This window comes from Talpa europaea, assembly GCF_964194135.1.
Source record: "Talpa europaea genome assembly, chromosome: 7".
Classification (NCBI taxonomy): domain Eukaryota; kingdom Metazoa; phylum Chordata; class Mammalia; order Eulipotyphla; family Talpidae; genus Talpa; species Talpa europaea.
In genome coordinates, this window is record NC_140074.1 from 120,638,861 (window position 1) to 120,665,894 (window position 27,034).

At 54.3% G+C, this 27,034-nt stretch overlaps 1 protein-coding gene across 4 annotated transcripts; it reads left to right on the forward strand.

Moving 5' to 3' along the window:
* Nucleotides 1–9,779: 9,779 nt before the first annotated feature.
* Nucleotides 9,780–26,756, forward strand: LOC311174694 (signal transducer and activator of transcription 5A; the record flags this gene model as incomplete). Of its 4 annotated transcripts, none has more annotated exons than XM_084239321.1 (18): nucleotides 9,780–9,907; nucleotides 10,227–10,383; nucleotides 11,563–11,652; nucleotides 14,371–14,545; nucleotides 18,967–19,088; nucleotides 19,332–19,483; nucleotides 19,933–20,088; nucleotides 20,388–20,567; nucleotides 21,712–21,799; nucleotides 21,893–22,015; nucleotides 22,390–22,482; nucleotides 22,856–23,062; nucleotides 23,578–23,672; nucleotides 23,762–23,892; nucleotides 24,243–24,398; nucleotides 25,036–25,102; nucleotides 25,393–25,500; nucleotides 26,475–26,756. In XM_084239321.1, 18 exons carry the CDS (start codon nucleotides 9,780–9,782, stop codon nucleotides 26,635–26,637), a joined length of 2,391 nt encoding a protein of 796 aa, XP_084095447.1. In that variant the 3' UTR covers nucleotides 26,638–26,756. The 4 variants fall into 4 exon arrangements, with proteins under 4 accessions (XP_084095447.1, XP_084095448.1, XP_084095450.1 ...); XM_084239322.1 differs by having other exon boundaries at nucleotides 25,051–25,102; XM_084239324.1 differs by lacking the exon at nucleotides 22,390–22,482 and having other exon boundaries at nucleotides 25,051–25,102.
* Between the last annotated feature and the right edge of the window lie 278 nt (nucleotides 26,757–27,034).

Genomic DNA, 27,034 nt, shown 5'->3' on the forward strand with positions numbered 1-27,034 from the left:
AAGGACCACCCGTACACACAGATCTCCCCCACCCTATAGTCTGAAAATTCTCATGTCTAGAGATGACCACGATCTGCAAATCCCCAAGTTCTCCCACGCTCCTCCCTTAGCAGCTCTTCGCAGCAGCCTTCCCTTCACCAACAGACTAACACCAGCCCCAGGGATCTTTGTGTGTGTAAGCTGATCACAAAGTCCTCCCTCACCCAGACTGCAGCTTCTGTCCCACACTATGGGCCAACACCTGGCACAGTGCTTTGCACAGAACAGGTGCAGGAAGCTTGAAGGCCAGAGCAGGAGGACAGGCTGGAGCAGGAAACTGGACAGAAACACCAGCCCTGAGCTCTGGCAGCCTCATTGTGGTCACCATTCACAATGTTCTGACACTGGGATACACCACCTTTCTCTTTCTTGTAAGCTTTCACATACCTGCACACATTCTGCCTGCAATGTCCTGCTGCCCTCTTTATGTCCTCCCTTCTGTGACCCTTGCTCCAAGTAGCACAAACCTCAGCCTCCTTGTTTCCCACCTCATATTTTGCCCTATTAGGGCACTTCTCATACTGAAGGACAATTTTTTATTTACATGTCTCTCTACCCCCAACAGCTTCCAGTAACCCATTCACCTTTAAATCCCCCACCCCACACCCAGCCCAGCCCACAGCAGACAGTCAATAACCGTACACTCTAGGAATAGAAGTGGAAACCAGGTGGATGGCATAGTAATGAAGAACACACAATCTAAAGCTAGACTCACTGTCCACCCCTTGAACCACGTGACCTTGAGCAAGCCTTTGCTTCATTGTAACATGGTGATAGGGATATAGAAGGAACCTTGAGGCATTATTGCAAGAATTAGTGCTTCAAACACTGTAAAGCACCATTGAGCAGTTTGCTCTAATTATTGTTTTTAACAACAGCTAAGATTTACATCCCTCTTCCTAGGACCAGTCAGGTCTAGGACCCCATCAGCCGCCATGGGTGCTGAAAAGCAGCAGCCTTGGGATATTTGTTTTTGTTGGTCTTTTGTTTTTCTTGTTTATTTTTATTGAGCTATACTTGACATGTAACACGATTTTCATTCAGGTGTACACAATTACAATCCATATTTGCGCACATTTCAAGATGGTTACCAGCCATCACCAGATGAGAACTTTTTTTTTTAATAGTATAGTTAATCTTTTTTTTTTTATAGAGGCATGTTTTCTTTCTTTCTTTATTTGTTTGTTTGTTGTGTTTATACATGCACTGGGTACAGTCAGAAGCGCGGGAGGGTGAGAGAATTCACCAGAGCCAGAGCAGGGAGCAGAACAGGCAGAAGGACCGAAGTACACTGCTGAGGGGAGCAGCGGGCGGCAGGAGTGGTCTGCGCGCCATGCGGGACCCTCCTCCGGTGGCCGGGAAGCAGCCGGGGATCGAACCGGCGCCGCAGAGGCCGCGGGCAGCTTCGCAACCCAGCGCTCAACCGCTGCGCCACCGGGGAGGCCCGTGATGAGAACTTTTAAGATCCAGTCTCTTGGCAACTTTCAATATGGCACTACCCACCCCCCCAAATCAAACAAACCAAACAAATATTATTGTCATATTATTAACTATGGTCACCAGGCTGTACCTGACTTACTTGTTTTAGAACTGAATGTACCTCTCGACCCCCTTCACCCTTTTCACCCACCCCCAAGCCCTCTCCCCTCTGGTAATCACCATGCTGTCCTCTGTATTTATGAGTTTGTTTTGTTTTTTTTAGATTCCACATCTAAGTGAGATCATGCAGTGTTTGTCTTTCTCTCTCTGATGTTTCACTTAGCATAATGGGCAGGCTGCTGGTCAGAGATCCTTGGGGGCAGACAGCTCTCCCTTCTGCATCTCAGCGCTCATCTCTGACTGACCACTAGGCACCAAACTAGAGCTAACTGGCTGTGTGCTCAGAGGCATAGGACAGAATGTTCTGGGTAACCACCTCAACAAAACAAGAATGTTGTCGACCTGAGACAATACCTGCCTCTCCCTATTTGCCCATTCAGATGAGGCAAGAACTTTTTCTCCTGGGCCTCAGGGACATAGTCCCCTGGATTGAGAGGACACTGGACTGATCACGATGCAGTCTTTGATGGAGTCCTAGAAAGAGAGAAGCTGAGTTAGAAGCTAAGATCCCGAAAGACCAGAGTTCACAGGAGAGACAGGCAGGCAGTCGCCTCAGCCCAACCTGGCCTCACCCCGGAGATGCAGAGGTTAAGGGGGAGGCTGGAAGTCTGGTGGGCAGCCCTTGTTCATGCATGTCACCCGCTCCTCCAGCCTCCTTCCCTCAGTCTCACGGACAAGCAAGTGGCTGCCACCAAGAGCAATTCCCCAGGGCTCACATCCCCCCTCTGCGCTGCCCAGCCACAGGGAGAACATGAGGCCATTTTCTGAAAGTGTAACTGAAACTATAGCCATGACCCCCTCTGGCCAGAGACTCATGCTCCTGTCTTCTCTGGGCCCCAGGAATCAGGCTGGCTCCGGGGAAACGCCAGCCACACAGTAACCAAGGAAGGACACTTACAGAAGCTTCCGTTCCTCCACATGGGGATGATTTCTCCGTATTAAGTCAGTACTGGCCGCTGGAGCCATGGGAGGCATCAGACACTCGGACTGGAAGGCAGAGACTCCAGATCTTCAGGGCCTCAGAATGGAGGTTTGTCACAGCAGCTCACTGGCCAGGGGCTTGGTCAGTGACAGAGCTTACTTCTGCCAGGGCATGGGCAGTGAAGAGAGCTAAATTTTGCAGATAAGTTTCCAAATTCTAGCTCTGCCAACCTACCAGCTGTGTGACCTTAGTCAAAATACATAATGTCTCTGGGGCCTCCCTAGTGGTGCAGGCATTGAAATCTCAGTGCTATCAAGTTATCACCAGCCACTGTGGCCTGGGTTCAATCCTCTGCCAGGGAGCTACCCACATGGCGCAGCAGACCTCTCCTGTCTCACAGCAGACCTCTCTGTCTCGCCCACTACTCCCCTCAGCAGTGTATTTCAGTAGATCTGCCTGTTCTGTTCCCCACTCTGTCTCTGTGAATCCTCTCACCCCTGCACCTCTGGCCTATACCCCAATACTTGTATGCATAAATAAATAAAAATAAATTTTAAGAAAAAATACATAATGTCTCTGAGGGCCTCAGTTTCCTTCATGTGCATCTAATAGGAGGTAACATATAATTTATGTTTGTAAATGCATAGACCCTTTCTGGGCATTCACATAAAGCCCTAGTAACTGTGGTTATCCCTGCAAGGGGCACAGGAAACTCTCCACCACATATCCTATTAAAACATTCAGAAAATGAACATTTTTAAAAGGAAAAAGCAGAGCGATAGGGTTTCTGCAAAGCACTAAGTATTTGTGTCTGTCTTGCAGAAGATACTTGAAAAACAATCCCTTTTTCCCCCTCAGCCTAACCGTTGCCAGCCTGCTGGGTCGGGAGGAAGGAGAGCAGGGGTGAGGGGTGGGATGTGAAGATCTGTTCAAGACTCACCACCTGCAGATCCTTGCAGGTTCTCCGTCCTGCTCCTGTGTGCCTCACCTGTCTGGGCTCCCTTCCAGCCAGAACTAGAAGCAGTGGCTCTCTGGAGGGCCTGAGGGCCTTCTGGGATTGGGTCACCTTGCCCTCTCCACTCAGAGTCCTGGGGCAATGCTCCATTATCCAGAGAGGGCGGGCATGACACAGAGGAGGGAGCAGAGAGTCACCCCAGGCACTATCGCAAACTCAAAAGTCAGCTCAGCACCAGGCAGAGTTGAGGCTTCCACAGCCACTGCCGTGGAGAAGCAGGTCAGCAGGACTTGAGCTGGCAGAGGCCAAGGCAGCAAAGAGAGAGACTTCAGGTTGCTGTTGGTCAGGATATGTAAGACAAACAGGAGTCTGCTCTGGTCCAAGGGAGCCCCTGAACTGTTGGAGCTCAGGGGGGCCTGTTAAAGGGATCTCCATTAATTCAACAAATACTTATGAAGTCACTGCTAAGAGTCTAGGCATCTAGTAAGAGCCCCGAGAAGCTTGAAACACCAGTGCGGTTGAGGGGCTCGGGGTGCTGAGGATAAACAGTCTCGCTTATCTGGTTGAGATCCCTGAACACCTACTATATTCTAGGCATTGTGACTGAATCTTCGCAGCCATTCTGGGAGGTGTGTCTTGATGCCCTCCTTTTACAAGCTCAGAGAGGCATACTCAAGTGCCCAAGGTCACCCAGCAGGGGCAGGATTTGTACCTGGTTGGTTGGTCCTTAGGGCTCCAGAGCTGTTATGTTTTCCTTTATGCCACATGGACACTGTGAAAGATAAGGAGGATGTCACTAGGCGGCCAATGGAGGAATGGCATTCCAGGTAGGAGGAACAGAGGAGGCAAAGCCTTGCAGTTGAAAGAGGTCAGTGCACTGGAGGATGAGGGGGGGTACTGGAATGAAGGACAGGCCCATTCTTGGGGCCATCTCAGCTGCAACTGAAGACCAGGCCAGTAGCCAATGAGGAGAGAATGGGGCAATGGCCATTCTTCATTTGGATTTTACATGCCCCTCTTGCTCCTGGAGGAGGGCATTCATTTTTGAGGCTCAGAGCAGGGAGTGGATAGCAGAGACATGAGTGGGTTTGTGCACTTAAGAAACCAGACCACAATGAGAGTGTGCTGGAAAGGAAAGCCCTCCAGTCATAACAAAGGAGAGTGGTGAGTGGGGACGGGGGTGGGAGGGGGGAATGCAGAGCCGTCTCCCACACAGCCCCCAGAGCGCTGGAGTTTGGATACTTGGATACCAGGCTGGCTGCAGGACAAAAGACTTCTTGCTGGGCAAGAAGCAGAGAAGCCAGCTCCATGGGAAGGGGCCTAGTGGTCACTGTGGAGGAAGGGGTAGCAGCTCCCACTCCGGCTGCTCACCACGGGACAGGCCCACACTGCCCCCCTCTAGGCCAGGGACTCACCCCTCCTCTCCTTGTCCTTCCAGCATCTCTCCCAAGGCAGGTGGGCAGTCCCCACCCCTCCCCTCACTCTATTCCCAGAATCAGAGGACAGTTGCCATGCCTCAGGCGGGATGGCCCTGTGTTCTCTTGGTGACTTCACTGTAAACTGACTTCCCTGAAGAGTGCTGGAGCGCAGGGGCAGAGGAAGGCAGTGTGGACAGCTTCCCTGGGGACACGGCAGCTCCTTCCCCTCCCCCAAGCCACACAGAGTTTCTCATCACACACACTCTCCCTGGATTCGGCCCGGGCTGTCTTCATGGACAAGAGTGGAAGCAGCATTTCTTCAGGGAAGTACCAGGATGAAGTGACTCAGGGAGAGGCAAGGGCATTGGGCTTGGGGATGCAGAATATGCTGTGCGTGGATCAGAGGCCCCGCTTCCGGGATCTTTGTGGGGGCTAGAGTGGAGGTAGACAATCCAAGCCAAGGCAAGGTCGGGGGAAGCAGGATATTTAAGAGCTCGAGGCCTGAGCTCTCCCCTCTCTGCCACACAGAGACTTCTTGGAATGCCTCCAGCTTTCTTGGGAAGGCTCTTCACCCCCACCCCACCTCCCCTCTGGCTCCCACACAACAGGAACACTCCTTGAAGAAGCGACCCGGAGCAGAGGAAACAAAGGCACCTCTGTACCCCTCTGTTCTTCCCACTGCAGGGATGAGGGACAGTTAGGTCAAGGTGACCTCACTCTGTTCTCCCAGGGTAGGACCATCAGCAGGACCTTCTTGGCAAACCCGGTCTTCCAGGACAGGCTAGAAACCGGACTTGAAATAATTCCTCCTTCTCTCCATAAACTTGAACCCACCTGCATGGAATGCACAGGTCACACTGCCTCGGGGTGGTGGCAGAGGCACAGACCGGCCTGGCAGGGAGACATAGGGGTTATGGGCTGGCCCGGCCACGGAGTCATCTTCACGCTGTGGGTGTGCGCTGGGGCAGAGAGAAGTTGAGAAGGTTGTGCTAAGACCCTGCCCACTGGACTGGGTAACTTGGGTTCTGGCACCAGCTGTGCGCTCAGCGCCCAGACAGTCTCGGTCAGGCCTCATTCCTGGACTAATCACAGGGTGTGATGCCGGCCCTGACCACCTTGAAGGTTGTTGCTGCATCGTGAGTGTGTACACAACTGTGCTACAATCCGCTTCCGATGGGTATATAGTGTGCCTGTCACAGACCAGGCCAGGGCTTATGATTCCTGATTAAATGTGGCCAGTTTTCTGGGGGGGGGAGGCATTCCCGTAGGGTTTTTAATGCCTTCTCACCCTGATTCAATGCTGCCACTGGGGATGAGGGGAAGCCTGGGATCCTGGCTCAGCCTAGATCCTTGGCAGTTTCTCATCTTCCTGAACCCCATCCCCTAGACTGTTTTCTCCTCTCTAGTCTGGGCCCCTAAAACCACCAGGGTGCTTTGTGGTGGGAAATAGCAGAGACCAAACCAGGGGACTGAAAGCAAAAAGAAACCCCAAATTTGACATTTCCGGGTAGTTGTGTTATCCGGAGCCCTGACCACAGTCACCTCTGCCCCCAACCCAACTCTGACATCCTTCCCTCCTCTCTCCCTTGGCTGGCCTTTGCCCATCCTGGGAAGTCTCCAGGGCTCCTCCCTGCCCTGCTGCCTCTCAAAAGTAAGAACAGAGGCTCAAAGAAATGGAGAGAGACACAGACACAACCAGAGAGAGAAAGGAACCTAAGGAAAAAGAATCAAGGAGGGGGAGACTCCAAAAGCAAGAGGAGAAAATGCAGTGCAGGACCCTGGGATTCAGGGCCTCTTGCGGGTAGAGCGCCAGAGGTAGGCCAGGGGAACTGCCGTGACCATAGATACAAGGTGTGGAGAAGACACAAGGGGCTCTGAAAGCACTGGGTCACACCTTTTTGGGTCAGTCTCTCTGGTTTTCTTCACAGCACCTCAATGCTAGTTTTTAGGGAAGACTATTCACTCCCTAGCCAAGCCCTGTCCAACTGAGCCAGATGTTTGGTTGGGTGGGGCTGCCAGCTGAAGGCCCTGGGGAGGAGGCTGGAGAGGCAGCGGCCTGGAAATGGATGGGTAGGGCCTCCACTTGAGCTGGGGACCCCAGGCCAGCCTCTCCAGGTCTCCAGATGTGGGTGTGTGCCAAGAGTGGACCTCTGCCCTCTAGTCCTGGCGTAGAGAGCTTGGAAACCCAGAGAACCTGCTCTCACCAAAGGACTTAGGCACCTGCTTGAAGCGAGAGGCTGGAGAGCACGGTGTGGTTGTGGGTTTGGAGCTTCCACTGACAGACTGTGTGTCACCAGCCACGTCACTCCTCTCTAGCCTCGGTCCCCCCCCCACTTGTAAAATCATTACAGTTGTTTCCAGTGCTGATTCTTGACTCTCATTCCAGGTGGCCCTCCAGCAATACGTGTCTGACTGTCCTCTGCCGATCTATTGCACAGAATGGGGGAAAAGGGGAGGCATGGTGCCCCCCAGGACCCCCGCAGAACAAGTGAGGAGCAAGGTTTCCCCAGTCTTTCAGAAGAACCCCCTTACAGTTTTCAATTCCTTTCCTTGTCGTCCTGCCAACTAAGAGACTGCGACCACATATGGAAGTGGGAGTGGGGTGGTGGGAGGGGACCCAGACATTCCACCTCCTGCAGCCTTAAACTTTGGTTTTTCTCTGAAGCACACACACCAAAAGAATGAAAGTGGGGGAGGTGGTGAGGGGAAAGAAAGGAGGGAGAGGGAGTGGGGGAGGGAATGGAGAGAAGAAGTCAGATCTAAGAGGAAAGGAGAGGAATAGGACACCCCCCCCTACACACACACACACACACACACACACACACACAGAGGTCCTGGCCCAGCTGGGCTGTGAGTAGGCAGGCATGCTGGCCCCTCCCTAGTGCTGCCAATACCAGCTGCCAGGCAGAGGGGAGGCCCAGAGGAGAGGGAAGCTGGGCAAAGGGGATGGAAGGTTTCCAGTCCAGCCTTGCCCAACTCCACAGGCCCAGGAGGGGGCTCTCAGGGAGGGGGGCTGCCCCCCAGGCAAGGCTCAGGGGAGAGGTTCCTGCTGTGGCTAGGAATCCTGGGCTTGTGAGGATTCAAGACACCCCCCCTCCCTGGACTTTGTCAAGGTAGGGCCAGCCTCAGATGTGAGCTCGGGGGATGGCCTGCAGGGCTCAGGGTCATTTGCCTGGGTCTGTCTGCTGGACTGTGTGTCCTGGGTGACTCTGGCAGCCTCTGCCTTCTGAACATCCATTTCTTATCTGCAAATTTTCGGGGGTGGGGGTGGGGGTGGGGGAGGTGAAACCCTTGACGGCTTTGGTTCTTCTCTGTTTCTACCTAGCGGGTGAGTGCAGGGTGGTGGGAGTAAAGGAAGGAGGGGAGGTGGGGCCCTGGGGGTGAGTTGGCTTCTCTGGAATCCCCAGTCTTTCCCCCTCCCTAAGACTTGGCCTGTGAAGTCACAAAAACTGTGTCCCCAACCCACATACACTCAAGCACGCACACACACTTAATTTTTAATCTAGACACTCAAAAGATGACCAGCCCCGGCGCTGGAGCGCATCTCCAGCTAGTCCAGCCCTGCCCACCTCCCTTTTTGCAGACCGAGACCCAGGTTTGGGATTTCCAGAGCCCGGGATTTCCCGGCCCTCCCACCCCATCCTCCGGCCACTCCGCTGCTGCTGGCCCTGCACGGCCCGGGGCAGCCCTGCCGGGCGGCGGGCGAGACTTGGCCGGGACTCCCGGGGGGACCCCGCCGTCGGGGCAGCCCCCACGCCGGGCGCCGCCCAGCCTGGCCGCCGGGGGCCGCGCTCGCGCGCCGCTGCGCACTCGCCGGGGAGCCGCGGCCGAGGGCGGAGGCTGGGAGGGAGCGACGGGGCTGGGAGGGGTGTTGGCGAGCGCTCGCGCGCTGTGTATGGTCTATCGCAGGCAGCTGACCTTTGAGGAGGAAATCGCTGCTCTCTGCTCCTTCCTGTAGTAACAGCCGCCGCCGCCGCCCGCAGCCCGGGCCCGAGCGCACCGCGGGGCGCAGAGCGGGGCCCCCGCCGGACGGCTCGGCCACATCAGGTGGGTGGGTCGGCCGGGCCCGGGCGCCGCGCGCGGACAGGGGGCCTCGGCTGCTGCCCGGACCCCGCGCCCGGGGACCCGGAGCCCGACGGCGGCCGGGGTGCAGCGAACGGTCCCCAAGACCCAGTGGGACTTTTGGCACAGCGCGGACGAGGGGCAAGGCGCGGGGACGGACGAGGGGTGGAGGGTGGGCGGCGAACTCGCGCGCAGTGGCAGGGGGCGCTGTCGGGCTGGACGGTGGGAGACCTCGGGGCACAACTGGGGGCGCAGTCAAGGAGGGGGAGTGGAGGACTCGCCAGCCCTGGCTCCCTAACAGCCCGGGCCACGTGCCTCCGGGTCCCAGCCTTCCAGCCGAAGCCCTTGGCAGCGCTGCCCTAACTTTGGCCTGGACTATCCCCCCTTCCCAGGAACTGGGGGCCAGGGTTCGAGGCAGGTTAGGGGGATTCTTGCAGCCCTTTCCAGAGGACCCATGGGGCTCCACCAAGTTTCTCTTTCAGTTTCTAGCTGTCCCCCCTCTGGGGAAGCCCCAGTGGGGCAAGGGGAGAGGAAGAGAGGGGGAGGGCCCCTGACTCTCAGGAGCCCCTCCCCAAGCCTCAGCGGGTTCCTTTTTGGAGGGAAGGGCGGCCTCCCCTCCACACCATCTTTCTTCCCACACAGGAAAGCGTGTCTGTGGCAAGGGAGGGGCCTGGCCTGACTGCGGTCCAGGGATGGGTGGGCATGGCAGGGCCAGGGCAGGCCCGGCCGGCTCCTGGGTGGAGGAGTCACCTCCTCAACCCCCGGGGGCCCTAGGTGAGCGGACATGGCGCGCTGGATCCAGGCCCAGCAGCTGCAAGGAGATGCCCTGCGCCAGATGCAGGTCCTCTACGGGCAGCACTTCCCCATCGAGGTCCGGCACTACCTAGCGCAGTGGATTGAGAGCCAGCCCTGGTAGGTGTGCCGCCCCGCACTTCCTCGCAGGGCCCTGCCTCCAGGTCCCTGGCCTTTAGGTCTCTGTGGTTCTGCATGGTTCTGGTTCTGTCCGCTCCCCTCTGTGCGGAAGGGGCAGGGCGGTGTCCCTGGGAAAGGGGAACAGGGAAATGGGAGCCTGGGAGGGGAGAGGGGATGTTTCGAGACTCTGATGCCTGTGGACCTGGCAGGAACAAGCCTGTGGCTCTGGGAGGCGCTTAGTCACAAGCCTGGGATTTCCACGTCCCTCCATGCCCGACTGCCTTGCCCAAGTAGGTTCTCTCCCCAACCCTGCCCCAAGGGATGCCATCGACCTGGACAACCCCCAGGACCGAGCCCAAGCCACCCAGCTCCTGGAGGGCCTGGTGCAGGAGCTGCAGAAGAAGGCGGAGCATCAGGTGGGGGAAGATGGGTTCTTGCTGAAGATCAAGCTGGGGCACTACGCCACGCAGCTGCAGGTGGGTGCGGGCTGCTCATCTGCAGGACGGCAGGCTCTGCCTTTTCTTTCCCGCATCAGAACCCCGGGTGTTTTCCTGGTCACTGACTCACCATGTGATCTTGAGTTGTGGCAACTTTTCTGTGCTTCGACTTCCCCCACCCCCTCGTTCTAAAGCAAACCTGTCAGATTCTTTTAGCATTTTATGAAGCGAGGGATGAGGTATGTTTGTCCCCGAGACAATGGCATTTTGAACCGATCAAGCAGAAGGGACAGAGGTAGACTGAGTCAAGATTTCTTTGTGGAAGAAGGAAGATGGACAGATTCTAGAGAGGAGCTATATCTCTTGGGGTTCTTAAAACTCAGAGAGCTGCAGAAGTCAGGTGGGAAAGGAACAGCATTACCCTGGAGGCAAGAGCTGGAGGAAGAGGCCTGAGTGAAGGAGTTATTGGGTTGTCGGGAAAGTCATGACGTATTTCTTCTATGTTTCTCGAGCAAAAAAATGCATCATGACTCTTCTGACAACCCAGTGGATGTAAGATGTAGTTTCTTTCTTATTCCCGTGGAGTAGGAGAGGAGTGTAGGGGAGAGAGGAGGTTTTTGTGGAAGCAGGAATGGGATGTAGGTGGTAATCACAGTCAAACATTTATTGGGACTCACTTGTCTTTCTTAGGGTGTCCTTAGATACAAGCAGTCCTGTGCCAGGGAAATAAAAGGTTCATCCCAGGAAAAGGAGGAAACAGGAGAAAGCTGGGCGGAAGAGGGAAATAAAATAGGAACTCAGGGCCAGGAGTATGGTGGAAAGTACCTTGACCTTGGCATTTGATGCTCCGAGCCTTGAGTCATCTGTCCACTCACTTGTTTGTCTCCTGACGAGCACTCAGCCTCTCTCCGCGTTAGTTTCCTCATCCGTGGAGTGGGGATGATAGTGTTGCTTCAGTCACGGGTTCTCCGTGTTGCGAACGTCCAAGAAACTGGCAGATTGCAAGTGCTTTGTAAGCTGTGGGTCTCTAACACACTAGCAAACCAAATATGAAGGTCTAGGAGGGGAAAGTCAAGTCAAGGAGAGATAGAAGTATCTGGTGACCATCCTGAGGCTTCCCGGGGAGAGCTGAGGGGGTCAGGAGGGGTGGGTGTGGCGCTGTGATGGGTGTTCTGGGAGCAGAGGTGGCCCCTGGCAGCTGCTGTTGGATTCTTCCAGAACACGTATGACCGCTGCCCCATGGAGTTGGTCCGCTGCATCCGCCACATCCTGTACAATGAACAGAGGCTGGTCCGAGAAGCCAACAACGTGAGTGTCCATGGGTCCGGGCAGCGGGCTTGGGAAGGCCTCCCTGTACCTTTCTCTCCAGATACAAGTCTGTTTTCTCAACAATGGCATAAAGAAAGCACCAACAATTAAGAGACATGACACTTGTGAGAGGCAGTCTCAAAAACAGGTGTAGGGTGGGGCCTCCCTGTTGGCATAGGCGATTGAGCACAGCACTGTGAAGCTGTTCGCAGCCTCTGCAGCGCTGGTTCAATCCATGCTGGTTCAATCCCCACCGGCCATGGAGCTACCCACATGGCAAGCAGACCTCTCCTGTCTCGCCAACTGCTCCCCTCAGCAGTGTATTTCGGTCAGTCTGCCTGTTCTGTTCCCCATTCTGTCTCTGGTGAATCATCTTACACACACCCCACCCCGCGCATCTGACCTATACCCTGGTTCTTGTATAAGTGAACATTTGTATTAGTGAACATTTATATGCATAAATGAATAAATCTTAAAAAAAAAAAAAAACAGGTGTAGGGTGACCTCCTGGCTCAGTCCTTGGCTCTGCCACCTACTAACTGTGTGAAATGAGCAATCTTAATCTCTCTGAGCCGATTTCTTTGATTGTAAATGGTGAATGTAATAGGTCTTCATTTGTAGGGATTATTTTTAAAGATTTATTTATTTATGCATATGAGAGGTGCAGGGGCGGGGGTGAGAGGATTCACCAGAGACAGAGTGGGGAGCAGAAAAGGCGGATCCACTGAAATACACTGCTGAGGGGAGCATAGGGCAGGCAAGGCAGGAGAGCTCTACTGCACCATGTGGGTAGCTCCCTGGCTGGGGATCGAGCTCATGCTGCAGTGGCTGCAGATAGCGTCATAGTGGCTACAACTTAAACCCTTGCTCCATCAGAGAGGCCCAGTTTGTGGGGATTTTTTGAGGATCAGATATGGTCAGGGATAGACAAATAGACCAATGAAGAAGAAGTCTTCACACACACACACACACACACACACACACACACACACACCTGGAAAAGTCCATATGACCGAGTTACCATCCCAAATCACCAGGGGAAAGATTTGCCATCAATAAATGGGGCTGAGGTCAAAATAACAAATGTTCTGTGGTGGGGCCTGTGAGGAAAAATGGAGCTGTGGTCTGTGTTAGAAGAACTAACACTGGCAAACACAGAGAAAGGGGCCCCAGGGAGGCAGAACAGGTTCTGAAATGGTAAAGAACAGAACAGCTGCTTGGCCAATCATGCAGTTGTTCTCTGAAATAAAACAAAATGAACTTCATGAATTGATATGTCATAGATAAAAAAACACAGCTAAAATATAGTGCTGGGAGCAGGGGTCAGATTTATTATTCATTTATTGTTGGGGACACTGATTTTAGGAATGTTAGTTCATTCAGTTAACATTTATGGAGGGTCTGCTATAAGCTGATGCTGGACTAGAACGGAAGAAGCAGACAAAGTCCTGGTCCCCTCCTGAAAGGCACCAGGGAATGGTAGCTTCTCTAAGAGGTGAGTCGGATGAGATAGAAAACAGTACCCCACTGAGACGGGCAGGGTGTCTGGAGGAAAGCGATGTCAGAGCTACAGTAGAGAAAGGAAGGAAGGGGGAAGGATGAGTTGTGAGCCAGTCACAATGGGGGCAGGGCAGGAAGGCCTGAGCATGTCATCACATCTGAAGACTTGTGAGTAGTCAGAGCAGCTGGGGAAGCCTGGTAGGTAAAGGCAGAGGGGGAACAGAAGCCAGGTCACAGATGGTCTTCTAGTGTAACCTTGAGTCCCTTGACTTGGCCATCACAGAGCCATCTGTCACTGTCAACATAAATCCCTTTCCAATTCAGAAAGACATGTCCACAGCACAGGTATTATGGTCAGGGAGTATCATTCCTTCTTCCAGCCTGCAAGCTTTTTGATCTCCTCTGATGTCCTCGAAACCTTGGGGATGTCGTGGTACATAAGACAGATACCAGAATGTCCCAGAGTGATGGAGCAACAAGTAGAAAGGCCCTGAGGCAGGAACAGGCTGTGTGTTCAAGCAACAGATTGTAGAGGGTGTATTTGGGCAGCAGTGGAGCTGGGGAGGGAGGCAGAGGCTGTCATTGGGAGCAGGGGAGACTGTGGAAAAGACTAGATTTTATTCTGAGAACGTTCGTTGGAAAGGCCTGAGACTTAGCCTTGTCTCTGCCAAGTGTTGAAGGAATGGGCCGGCCAAGTCCCTTGCATGGCTGGATCCACAAAGGCCTGTTGGTGCCTCCCCTGTGACTTCATTCTGGCATCTCCAGACACTGCCTCTGAGAGGTTCACCCAGTTACAACAAGGTCTCGAGGGTGGACACAGACAGTGTGTTCCCATTGTTCCCCCACTGGTGTCCCAGCTTCTGGCACAGTCTGTGGCCTTGGGTCAGTGCATGTGAAGTGTGTGGTCATCATCATTGGCAGGAAACCCAGGTAACTCGGGCACATGTTGAGTTCTAGTTTCTCCAGAGAGGACATATGCGGGCCTGTTTGGGGTCCTCTGATGGAGGCCGGAGTGTGTGCTGTGCTCTGTGAAGACGCCATAGTCTGCCAGCTCACCTGTCTGCTTTCCCCCAGATCTTACAAATGGTGTTTGCATTTCTGCTGACTCAAAATTCAGTTACAGGTTCTGGCATTGGCTTTTCCTCAGGATCAGGCCCACGGGGTTCTCCACCCTCCCGGTCGGCTCACGGTGTCTGCTCTCTCCCCCACTGTGTCCAGGGTACCACTCCAGCTGGCAGTCTCGTGGACGCCATGTCCCAGAAACACCTTCAGATCAACCAGACATTTGAGGAGCTGCGACTGGTCACGCAGGACACAGAGAATGAGCTGAAGAAGCTGCAGCAGACTCAAGAGTACTTCATCATCCAGTACCAAGAGAGCCTGAGGATCCAGGGTGAGGCTGCTGCGGCAGGACAGTGTGTCTTGAGGATGGAGCGAGGCTGCTCTGTGAGCTCCTTCAGAGTGGGTGTGGGTCACTGTCCATCTCCCCCAGCACTTTGCTGGGAAGTATGACTCCTAATGATTGAGCCCCTGCTGTGGGCCAGGTTCTAGGTTTATCCTTTGGCATGTATTATTCCATTCAACCTTGACAACAGCTCCAGGAAGAAGGTAGCTATCTTATCCCTAATTTGCAGATGTTAAAACTGAGGTTAAAAGAGAACAAATATTTTGGTCTAGATGGCTTATAAGTAGCATAAGGATTTCAACTAGAGATCATATCATGAATTCTTTTTACTAACCAGTATTCTCTCCTGGATTGTAGGTGTTCAGTGAGTAGCTCAATGAATGAGTGACTGAATATGAACAAAGTATTCCCTGACCAGAGGGAGGACTTAGATGAAGCATTCCCTGGTTGAACCAGTCTGAGAGGAGGTGCAACTTCCTTCTTGAGCCTCAGTCACAGCTCAGTGGTAGAGCTGAGAGGTGAAAGTGACATTGGAAAGTTTTCCTGTGTTCTAGGTCTGTGGTTTGCCAAGAGCTGCCATGATAAGGGTGTGAGGAAAGAAAGATTAACTTGGAGGGAGTTAACTCCAGGTGCAATTTGAGGAGTCTTAAAACATGGCCCATTTCTTCCCACTCCAGGCTATGCTGGTCCATCCTAAGAAAAACAGGAAGTGTTTCTGCCTTTTTCTTTGCTCTTCTGCTGACTTCTTGAAACTTAGGTCATTGAATTTCAATCTTTCATTTCCAATATATATATTCAGAGCTATTCATTTCCCTCTAACAATGTTTTAGCTACACCACATGATTTTAGATATATGGCATATTCATTATCATTCAGTTTAAAATATTTTCTAATTTTTCTTCTCATTAATTATTTTATCTAAACACTTTTAGAAGTATATTCTAGGAGTTTCATTTTTTTCTGGATTTAATATTATTATTGGTTTCATTTTCATTCCATTATTGAATTTCATTGTTAGAGAGCATATTCTGTATGATCTTAATTCTTTTTTTTAAAAGATTTATCTATTTATTTATTTATGCATACAAGAACTGGAGTGTAGGCCAGAGGTGCGGGGTAGAGGGGGTGGTGAGAGGATTCACCAGAGAAAGTGGGGAGCAGAACAGGCAGATCTACTGAAATACACTGCAGAGGGGAGCAGCGGGTACGCAGGAGAGATCTGCTGCACCATGTGGGTTAGCAACCTGGTGGACTGGGGAGAGCTTGATAGCACTGTCTTTAACCCCTGTGCCACCAGGGAGGCCCCTGATCTCAATTCCTTTTAAATGCATTGAGGCTTGTTTTATGACCCATCATGTGCTATATCTGGGCAGTGTATTTGAAAAGAACATATGTTCTATAATTGTTTCACTTAAAAAAAGCAGTAATAAAGTCCATGTCAACATAAAAGGTACAGTTAAAAAACAAATAAAAAAGCCCAACACTCTTATTTTCCAGTACAAAACTTAGTGAATAGAGTGACATTGCTCTACATTTTGCAAATCTCTTTAATGTTATATTTAATAAGGGATAGCTAGATCTTACTTTTAATCTGTTGTAATATCATATATCTTGAGCCTTTAGAAAACTGCACTATATACTTGTAACAGATAAAGAGAGAAGTTTAATAAGGTTTTGTAACCCTCTGAAAATAGTTTTGACTCTTGGACTCCCATTTAGGGCCTTGGGACCACTCTAGGATGATCCCCAGTCCACAGTTTGAGAACCACTGGCCTATGTCTTTACTCATTTTTGACCTAATTGTTCTATTAGTTGCTTTATGTATTTTGAAGTTTCATTATTAGATGCATATAGATTTATGATTATTATGTCTTCCCAAGTGATACTTTATTAAGAAATATCTTTTTTAATCTCTAGTAATACTCTTTACTTGAAGTCTATATGGTATTAATATAAGGGCTCTTTCTCTAGCTAGCATAGAATATCTTTTATTCATGCTTTTGCTAAAACTTAAACTGCAGGCAACATATAGCTGAGTCTTGCTTTTGTATTTATTCTAACAGTCTCTACTTTTATTGAAATTTTTATTTCATTGATATTTAACATAATTACTATTAATACAATTATATTGAGGTCTACTATTTTTTATTTGTTTTCTGTTTTGTCCCTTCTTAGTTTTTGTTCCTCTTGTCCTTTTTTCATTCTGATATTTATTATTTAAAATTTTATTTACAATTCTCTTTTAATTGAACTATTTAAACTTTCCTCCCAACCCTGCCCTGCCAGTGTCTGTTGTGCTTGGACAGTATCACTTTGCCTGAATCCAGTAGCTTTGAGTAATTTTTTAAAAAAGATTTATTTATGCAATCAAAAACTGGGGTACAGGCCAGAGGTATGGGGGGGGGTGAGAGGATGCACCAGAGACAGAGTGGGGAACAGAACTGGCAGTCTGACTGAAAAACACTGCTGAGGGAAGCAGCAGGCGAGACAGGAGAGGTCTGCTGCACCATGTGAGTTGCTCTCTGGCCAGCCAGGGATTGAACTCGTGCTGCAGAGGCTGCAGATTGCTTCATAGTGCGGTGCTTAACCCCTTGCGCCACCAGGGAGGCCCACTTTGAGTAATTTTGATGAGAGAATCCAACCATGTCTTCCTCCAATTGTAATTTATCCTAGCCTGAGCTCAGGTAGGGTTAACTCTCTTACTACATCAGGAAACAGAAGATTTCAGGCTATTATCTCTGCCTAAGGTGTTTGTCTGGTTGATGGAATTAATGATCTTGTTCTTGGGTTTTCTGTTTCCTATTTATGGATTTAGGTTTGGATTCTGGTTAAGGCTTGTGCCCATGATACGATGTAAATTTAATCTCAACAATCGGAGAGACTATTGATATGTTTGTGCAAGGGAAGACTCAACTCCCTCCAAAGGAGCAGGCAATTGCCTCATGTCTCCTGGCTTCCTTCCCAGAAGTTTTTGCAAATTACCAGGAGTGCGTCAGCTTGCATAGAGAGTTGGGGTCCTGGTGTTGGGAGCACCACTACTTCTCTGTGAGTGACAGGATTGCCCAGGTGGTTGTCTAGATCACCCTACTGTGTTCTGAGCTGGACAATACTCCCACTGTTCAGGCTCCTGCACTGACATTAGAACCATATTCCTCACCCTTTTTCTGGGTATTTCTGGGAAGAGCAGGAGTTGTTTTCATCTGCCCCAGCTTGTGCGTCCACAGGGCAGGGTCTGGGTCAGTGTGACATGGCCCACAGAAGCGTGCCAGGAGTTTGACCAGGTCATGCTGACGCTCACAATATCTTGACTCAGCAGTGTTTGCAGACCATTCAAAAAGTTTACTGGGCAAAACATTTAGGATACCAGTTACCTTCGGAGAGAAGAATGGGTTTGCAAACAGGGGAGAGTGTACAGGTGGCTTCAGCTGTGGAAATGTTTGGTTTCTTAGATGGGGTTGGTGACACACAGGTCTTCCTTGTATTATTCTTTCTGTGTGCCCTATTAGTTAAGTGTCTCCTGATAGATATTTTGAAAAAGGCATTGAAGCCAAACTAACTGCCCGTTCCTGACTTTGGTGAGATTCCTGACAGCTGGTGTGGAAAGAGGCCGTCTCCCTCCACCCTCACTTTCCTGAGAGACTCTTGCTGCTGTGTGTCCCCATGGCCTGGACTCTCTCTGTCCCCCTAGTTGGTGTCCTGAGCTCACAGTGACCCAACCTGGACAAACATGTCAGGCGCCTTCTGGCAGCTGGTGAAACCCTCTTCTCTGAGAGGAATCGGGGCGCAGGCAGCAGCAGGGCCTGCCCCAAACGGGCTCTGCTAAGTGAGGTCGGGGGCAGTTGCTGTGTCCATCACCCTGGCCTCATCCTGTTGCCCATGGCCCACTAGGACTAACTCTCACATAGACCTTACCTGTGTTAGGCAGTTTCTTGAACATTTTCCATGACATCAGCTGCTAATCTTCACAGCAGGTGCCTGAGGCAGGTGCCATGATTCCCCAGCTTTACACACAGGGAAACTGAGGTACAGGAGAGGGAAGTTATTTGCCTGAGGTGACCACTAGTGAACGGTGAGGGCACAGGGCTAACTAGGCGATGTGGCTCCAAGCTGGACCCTTGGAAGGTGTGAGGAGAGCTGGGCGGCCAGCTGTGTGTTTGGTGGGGGGAAGGCCATGGGTAGGATCCTTCTCAGCTATACCCACAAGCTGCCATTTCCCCACTCCCTGGAGGGGAGCTCAGGTTTAGGAGGCCAGCAGCAGAGCCCACTCTTCTCTGCACCCTCGGCCCACAGTCTCCTGACCTGATATTGGCCAGAGGGGTCCCTTGAGTGTCTCTCTTCCAGAAAGATGAGTGTGGCTCTGTTGGGCTTCCAGCTGATGATCATTGTGGGTGTCCTGTCCCTTCCTCTAGCTCAGTTTAGCCAGCTGAACCCTCAGGACCGTCTGAACCGGGAGACTGCTCTCCAGCAGAAGCAGGTGTCCCTAGAGGCCTGGCTCCAGCGCGAGGCCCAGACTCTGCAGCAGTACCGCGTGGTAAGTGGGGCTGTGTCCTGCTGCAGGCATGGAGGTCACATCCAAGCTGCTCAGGGGCCTGAGAGAGGGTGGAGCCCTGAGGAGGGCAGAGCCCATCTCTTTGCTGTGGGGGCTTGTGGGGCACAGCAGTTCAGGAGAGGAGCAGCCTGGGCCTGGGGCTTGGGCCTGGCCCTGCCTCCCGAGGGAGGCCTGCAGGCTTGCCACCTGGGAGCCAGCAGGGCCTGCTCCCCTGCCTCCCCGCAGGAGCTGGCCGAGAAGCACCAGAAGACCCTGCAGCTGCTGCGGAAGCAGCAGACCATCATTCTGGACGACGAGCTGATCCAGTGGAAGCGGCGGCAGCAGCTGGCCGGGAACGGAGGGCCCCCTGAGGGCAGCCTGGATGTGCTGCAGTCCTGGTAAGGGCATGGGGTTGAGGGGCAGGATGGGGGTGGCAAGGGCAGGCAGGCACTCAGGGGCTGCTTCCAGCTGCTGACGCTGCTTCCCACTGGCTCCCTCTGACCCTGACAGTCTCATCCCAGCAGGGGTGCTGCTTCCCGGGATGGACTTTGGTGTCCACATCCCATGCCACCTCCCCGGGATCCGCGTCCCTGCTGGTGAATGGGGCAGGGCCCAGGCTGTTTGGTGCCAATCAGGGTCACTCCTCCCGTGTATTTTGCTTCTGAAAGGCGGGGAACTGTCTCTGCTCAGTGGCTAGGAGAGGCAGCTAAGGCTCCCAGCCTTCCTGGGTAGGGGTGTGGCTGGGTTTTGGGGATTTTCTCCAGACCGGGAACCTCCCAGACTGTGGCCTGGGGCCTGGACAGAAGGAGCCAGTGACCTTCCCATTGGCCCTGGGGTCCCCGTGCAGGTGTGAGAAGTTGGCCGAGATCATCTGGCAGAACCGGCAGCAGATCCGCAGAGCTGAGCACCTCTGCCAGCAGCTGCCCATCCCCGGCCCAGTGGAGGAGATGCTGGTGGAAGTCAACGCCACCATCACGGACATCATCTCAGCCCTGGTGACCAGGTGATGGCTGCTTCTGGCCTGCGCCCCGCAGGGGAGGGCAGCCCCATGTGGGCGGTGTTGGGAGGGCGGGGGCAGCAGATGGGAGCCCAGAGTTGTGCTGGAAGCCTTGTCTCTGCCTCACGTCCTCATGGCCTCCGGCCCCGCTGCTCCGGCTGCTCCTTGTGGTCCTTGTTCCCTGCAGCCCAGGCCGGCTGCTGAGCTCACTCCCTGCCCACCCACCCTCACTGCCTCCTTCTCCAGCTGAGCACCATGGTGGGGGCCGGGAGGCCAGTCCCTGAGCACATCCCGTGTCCCCACAGCACGTTCATCATCGAGAAGCAGCCCCCTCAGGTCCTGAAGACCCAGACCAAGTTTGCGGCCACCGTGCGCCTGCTGGTGGGGGGGAAGCTGAACGTGCACATGAACCCGCCCCAGGTGAAGGCCACCATCATCAGCGAGCAGCAGGCCAAGTCGCTGCTCAAGAACGAGAACACTCGCAAGTACGTGTGCCCCCTGCTGCGGCTGCCCGTGCCAGGGCAGGGCACCTGCTGCCGTCACAGACCATCCTGTGGCTGGGTACAGCACGGCTTCCCTCCCTACAGCTGTTTGCTCTCGTCCTGCAGGCACGGCCAGTGTCTCTCCAGGGCACTCTGTCTGTCCTGCTGTCTAGTCATTCCTTGTGCTCTCAGGTCCTAAGGCCATTTCCAGTTCCTGCCATGCTGGGTGTCCCAGGACTGTGATAACACTGGGTCACTTCTGTGAGCCAGATGAAACTTTGCTCTGTCTTTGTCCAGCAGACATGAGAAATGATTGCTGCTGGTGACAAGGGAGACATGTAGGGCGCTGTGCACATGGGCCACTACGGAGTGGAGCAGAAATGGCAATGATTCTGCAGGTAGCAAGTGTCAGGGCATAGACAGGGAAGGCCTCTTGGGAGCACGGACTTTGTCTTGGAGGAGGACAAGGTGTGGTCGAGGGCCAGCATGGCGTCCTGGGCTCAGGGCAGGCGCTCCACACGGTGGGCAGTAATGAACCAGTGAGGGAGTGAATGAGTGTGTCCTGAGTGTCTGGGCACACGATGACCAAGACAAAGTAGCTTTCACGTGGTGCCTGAATTGGGGCCAAGCAATAGACCATCACGTGCTTTAGCAAATAAGGCAGTTTCCCAAAGTGACAGACTTAGAAAGAAAATTAAAACTGAGTGATGTCATTGTGTCTGGAATGGCCTTGCCACATCACATGGTGGTGGGGGGAGAACTTTCTTAGGAGCTACTGAGTGGAGATTCAGCGAGGATAGGAGTGGTCAGGACAGATCACAGGGATCCTTGTGGGTCACAGACGTGATTTGTACTTAGAGTGCTGTGCAGGCTGCCCGAGTCCTCCCAAGATGCCCACATCCATCTGGATGCCCAGGGAATTTTTACCCTAATGATGAAGACCCAGAACCCCTCCTCCCCGCCCCCCAAGACTTCACTTGGGTACTCCCCGGTTGATTATGAGCAAGTCCAGAGACACACAGAGGAATACCCGGGGAGCAGGGGCAGGGGCTGCAGACGGGGCTTCCTGGGTGATGACCAAGCCCCGGCGCTGGCAGCACAAGCACCGGTCCGGGGCCTTTGTGGAGCTGGGCCCCCTCCTTTGCAGCGAGTGCAGCGGGGAGATCCTGAACAACTGCTGTGTGATGGAGTACCACCAGGCCACCGGCACCCTCAGCGCCCACTTCAGGAACATGGTGAGGACAAGGGCCTGCTCTGGCGGGACCACCTACCAGAGCTGACCCTCCTCACCAGCCATGGTCTCTCTGCCCTCTGGCTTCCACCTGCAGTCACTGAAGAGGATTAAGCGCGCTGACCGGCGGGGCGCAGAGTCCGTGACGGAGGAGAAGTTCACGGTCTTGTTTGAGTCTCAGTTCAGTGTTGGCAGCAATGAGCTTGTGTTCCAGGTGAAGGTGAGGCCCTGCTCCCCCTTCCCCGAGGGCCACCAGTCAGTGAAGCGACCTGCCTGAGGCCACCCAGCTGGTCTGGGAGAGCCAGAGCACTCTGGTCTTCCTGGGGTGACACCAGGTACCCCGGGACACTATTAGAACTCCACCTTCTCTCTGCTGGTGCCTGTTCTCCCTGACCTGGCACCAGCCCACAGAACTTGGGCGATGGACCAAGAAAATAGATGTCTGTGGGTTTTTTGTTTGCTTTTGCTTTGGTTTTCTGGAAGGGGCCCTGTGGTTGGGATTATGGGTGAGAAATGAGGTCGGGAATCCTGCCTGAGTGGAGGCCAAGATGGGGTGCTCCTCCGGCCGCCATGCTCATCCCATGACCCCCACAGACCCTGTCCCTCCCCGTGGTTGTCATCGTGCACGGCAGCCAGGACCACAATGCTACTGCCACTGTGCTGTGGGACAACGCCTTCGCCGAGCCGGTGAGTGTCGGGGACCCCAGGGACGCTCCCCAGGCCCCAGGGCTCCCTTCAGGTCAGCCCCAAATCCTCAGTCCTCTGCTGAGTGGTTCTTCCCACCCCAGGACCAGACCAGAGCTGAGGTGAGGTGAGGCAAGGGGCAGCTGGAGGGAGCACCCGCCCATCTGGGGCTCGAGACTCAGGTCTTGGGTCTCAGATCTCTGCCCCCAGTCCCTGGGCTGGGTCTGTCCCTGCGTGGCCTCTGTCTGTCCTGCTCCCAGCCTTTCTTTTCCCTCATGTGCCTCCTCTGCTACATCTTTCTTGCCCCCACACCCGCCATCTCTGTCTCTGCTGTGTGTATTTCCAAAGCCCTGGATCTTCCTCCTCTCTCCCCCAGGGCCGGGTGCCATTCGCCGTGCCTGACAAAGTGCTGTGGCCGCAGCTGTGTGACGCGCTCAACATGAAATTCAAGGCCGAGGTACAGAGCAACCGGGGCCTGACCAAGGAGAACCTCGTGTTCCTGGCACAGAAGCTCTTCAACAGCAGCAGCAGCCACCTCGAGGACTATAGCAGCATGTCGGTGTCCTGGTCCCAATTCAACAGGGTGAGCGCCTGGCTGGAGCCTGCCTGGGGACACCTGTCCCGCCCCCGCCCTCCAGCAGAGCCCCAGGGCCTTCTCCTACAACCCCAAGGAAGGGAGGCAGCATGAGAGCCCAAGCAAGATGGTGAGGGACCTGGAGCTGGGGCTCAGGGGCTTGGCTTCTACACCAGAGCTGTTAGCTCATTCGCCAGGCCCCTCCCTGTCTCTGGGCCACCGTTTCCCCACCTGTCAGATGAAAGGAATGAGTTTGGAGGTCTCATCCAGCTCAACTTTTTCCTCTTACCCCCACCCAGAGGGATGGGCTTGGAGCGTGTGTCTGAGATGCAGGAGGCAAAGGAGCTCTCCCACCCCCAGGACACGGGTTGGGGGTTGACCCCTCTCATCGACGGCTGGAGTGTGGGATACGTAGAGTGAGGAGCCGGGAGGCCTGGGCAAGGACGCAAGGGCACTGACTGTGTCCTGGGCCACCTGTGATAAGCGGGCACAAGCTGACTCGGGGCTCCTGGGGGGGCTTCCAGGAGAACCTGCCGGGCTGGAATTACACCTTCTGGCAATGGTTCGATGGGGTCATGGAGGTGCTGAAGAAGCATCATAAGCCCCATTGGAATGACGGGTGAGGAGTGGGGGGCACGGAGGTTGGGGGATGGCTGTGGCTCAGGGTGGCTGCCGGCCCAGCGGTGACACTCTGCTCCGTGTACCCAGGGCCATCCTAGGTTTTGTTAATAAGCAACAGGCCCACGACCTGCTCATCAATAAGCCTGATGGGACCTTCTTGCTGCGCTTTAGCGACTCCGAAATCGGGGGCATCACCATTGCCTGGAAGTTTGACTCTCGTAAGTGCCCTCTCTTGCCCACACTGGCCCTGCAGCCCCATCCCCTATTTTCTTGCTCCCCAGGCCTTTCCATGGTGCACAAGGTAAGAGCTGCGTTCAGAATATGGAAAGAGTTTGGTCAGAAGCGCCTTTCCTTTCTCTCGTTTTCCCGTTTGGGAGAACCTAACGCCTGTGCTCTCCTCCTCCGCCCCGGCCTGGCCCGGTGGGCTCTGCTCCCGCGCCCTGTGCTGCGGGCACTGCGTGGGGTGTGGTGCCAGCCGCGATATGCCCGCTGTCTCTGCAAGCCTGCCCGAAAGCCCCCGCACTTAACCTTGTCGAGGTCGGCGGCAAACAAGCTCCTCCTCTCACAGCTGACCGCAACCTGTGGAACCTGAAGCCGTTCACCACGCGGGACTTCTCTATCCGGTCCCTGGCCGACCGGCTGGGGGACCTGAGCTATCTCATCTACGTGTTCCCAGACCGGCCCAAGGACGAGGTCTTCTCCAAGTACTACACTCCTGTGCTCGGTGTGTCCTGCCCTGAAGCTTCCGCCTCCTCAGCCCAGAGAGGCCGCAGGGACCCCCGAGCAGAGCCCAGGGCTGTTTCCCCCCGGGGGGTCTGGCCCATGGGATGGTGCAAAATGCGCAGAGTGGGCTTGGAGGCTGACGGTTGAGGAGAGGGAAAGCGAAAGCTTGACCCATCTTTCTTTTCTGCAAAACAAAACGATAACTGGGTTCTCACGTCTGCTCCCGCGGGGGAGGCGGCTGCAGTGCTGGGGGAGGGTCGGGGTGCTTCAAACCCACAGATAATGCTCTCACCATGTCCCACCCTCAAACTTGCCCCCAAGTTGAATGTAGGATACAAAATGGACAGACTTTTCCTCTTCGCTCATTTCCAATCCATTGGTTGGGTTTTTCCTTGTAGATTCTGTCTCCCGGGCCAGGGTGAGGGCAGAGCTGAGAAAGCAAATGGCCAGGAGAGGAAGGAGGGGTGATGAGAGAGGAGCCAGGGGTCTGGATACCCTCGGCTGGGTCCACCCAAGGATGGTTATTGGAACTCCGTGCAAAATCTCAGCCCTGAAGCCCCATGTCGATGTGGGGAGGAGATAGACGGCATGGGGTGGGCCGCCTCCCCCGGGATCTTCCAGAGACTGGTTCTCATCACCATTCTCCTCGGCAGCTAAAGCAGTGGACGGGTACGTGAAGCCGCAGATCAAGCAAGTGGTCCCTGAGTAAGTGTCCGGGTCCAGCTCTGGGCCTGCCCTCCCCCCATGGCCGCCCCTCCATGGGCCCACAAGACCGTGTCCCCTCCCTCCAAACCTTTCTCAGCCCTGGGGCAGGAGCTGGGCTTGGTCACAATGGGGGCTGGCACCCAGGACCCCTCTCCTGCAGCCAGAACCCCTGGTCCAGTGGGGCACTCTGTCCTTCTGTACCCTGAAGAGACACAGAGAGACCCCCTGAGCCCTCCCCAGGGGAGCTGCCGCCCCAGGCCGCTGAGGCCCTGCTCTGCCTCCTCCTGCAGGTTTGTAAATGCCTCTGCAGACTCTGCGGGGGGCAGCGCCACCTACATGGACCAGGCCCCCTCCCCAGCCGTGTGCAACCAAGCTCACTTTAACATGTACCCACAAAAGTAAGTGTTCTCCTGGGGCTCCGTGGGGAGGAGTTGGGGGTTTGTCCTCAGGCTGGAACCCAAGGGGTGGGTGGGCAAAGGAATCCAGAGGTCCTTTAGGTCAGAGACCACTCGGCTGAGGCCTAGGCTCCAGCACATGCCTGGGTGCAGAGAGGGTGAGATCAGCTTGTTAAGGTGCTCCGGTGCCGACTAGCTGTGTGACCTTGGGGAAATCATTGAAACTCTTTGATGCTGTTTGCTCATCTATACAGTGGAGGCAAGAATACCTGCCTTATGGGGTTGGGGTCAGTCAAAGTGGGACAGTAGAACATTTAGCACAGGAGAGGCTATTGTCAGGGCTTGATAGGGGCTATTAATGAGGTGGCTGTCCTTAGGTATTGCTGTAAACGGGGCCTCAATTTCTCCTTTCTGGAATCCCAGGGTAGAAAATTCTCTTCTGAGCTCTGGGTGCCCTGGGATGGAAGTCTGGGTGCCTGAGAGACACAGCTGCAGTGGGATGACTGCAGCCTTGGGAGGCATGGCCCAGAGTTCCCATCCCAACGGCTCCTACCAGTCAGGTTGCCCTTAGCAAGTTTTTTTAACATGGCTAAGCCTCAGCTTCCCCCTCTACAAAGTGGAGTAAACACCTACCTTAGAGGTGTCCGTGAGAATGGGGGTGGCTAAAGGCCGCGACTATGGTAGGGACTCAGTGCATGGCGCCTAGGATTTCCCGGAACAGTGTTACAGGTGGGTAGAGGTCAGGACCCAGTCACCTGGTCTTACAGATGAGGACAGGGAGAAGGCCGTGAGTTCCCTGAGGTCACTCAATGAGGTGGCGGGAGATAGGGCTAGAACTCAGCTGTCTCCCAAAGAGCCGTGACTAACAGCATGGGGGCCCAGCCAGAGCTGGTCCTGTTCCCATGAGCTCTGGCTCGAGTGTGGAGGAGGCAACGACTGGGAAGCACTGGCCCCTGTGACATCCCCCTCTCTACCAGCCCTGACCCAGTCCTGGACCAAGATGGAGACTTCGACCTGGACGAGACCATGGACGTGGCGCGCCACGTGGAGGAGCTCCTGCGCCGCCCGATCGACAGCCTGGACCCCCGCCTCTCCCCGCCTGCTGGTCTCTTCACCTCGGCCAGAGGCTCACTGTCCTGAACGTTTGGAGCCTACACTTCTCCGGGGAAATAATGCTTAATGTGAAGGGTTCGGGTTAATCGTGGTCTTAGTTTTGCTGTGCACTTAGGTGTCATCTGCCAGCAGCACAGTGATGTGTGCCTGTGTGTGCCTGTGTGTGTGCCTGTGTGTGTGCGCGCGCGCGCATATCGGGTGTGCCGGGTGTGGCTACAGCAGCCATGGCTGCCTTTCCTCCAGAACCAGGCCACCCAGGAGCCCGCTGGGCCTGCCTCTGCAGCAGGAGAGATGGTGCTGCCTCTGCTGTTGCAAGTACTCGATGCCTGCCAGCCTATTCCTGCCAGGGCCTTTGTCTGCTCAGCCGCTATTTGAATGAAATTATTCAAGAAGCGATGAAGACAGGCAGCCTCTCTGAGCTTAA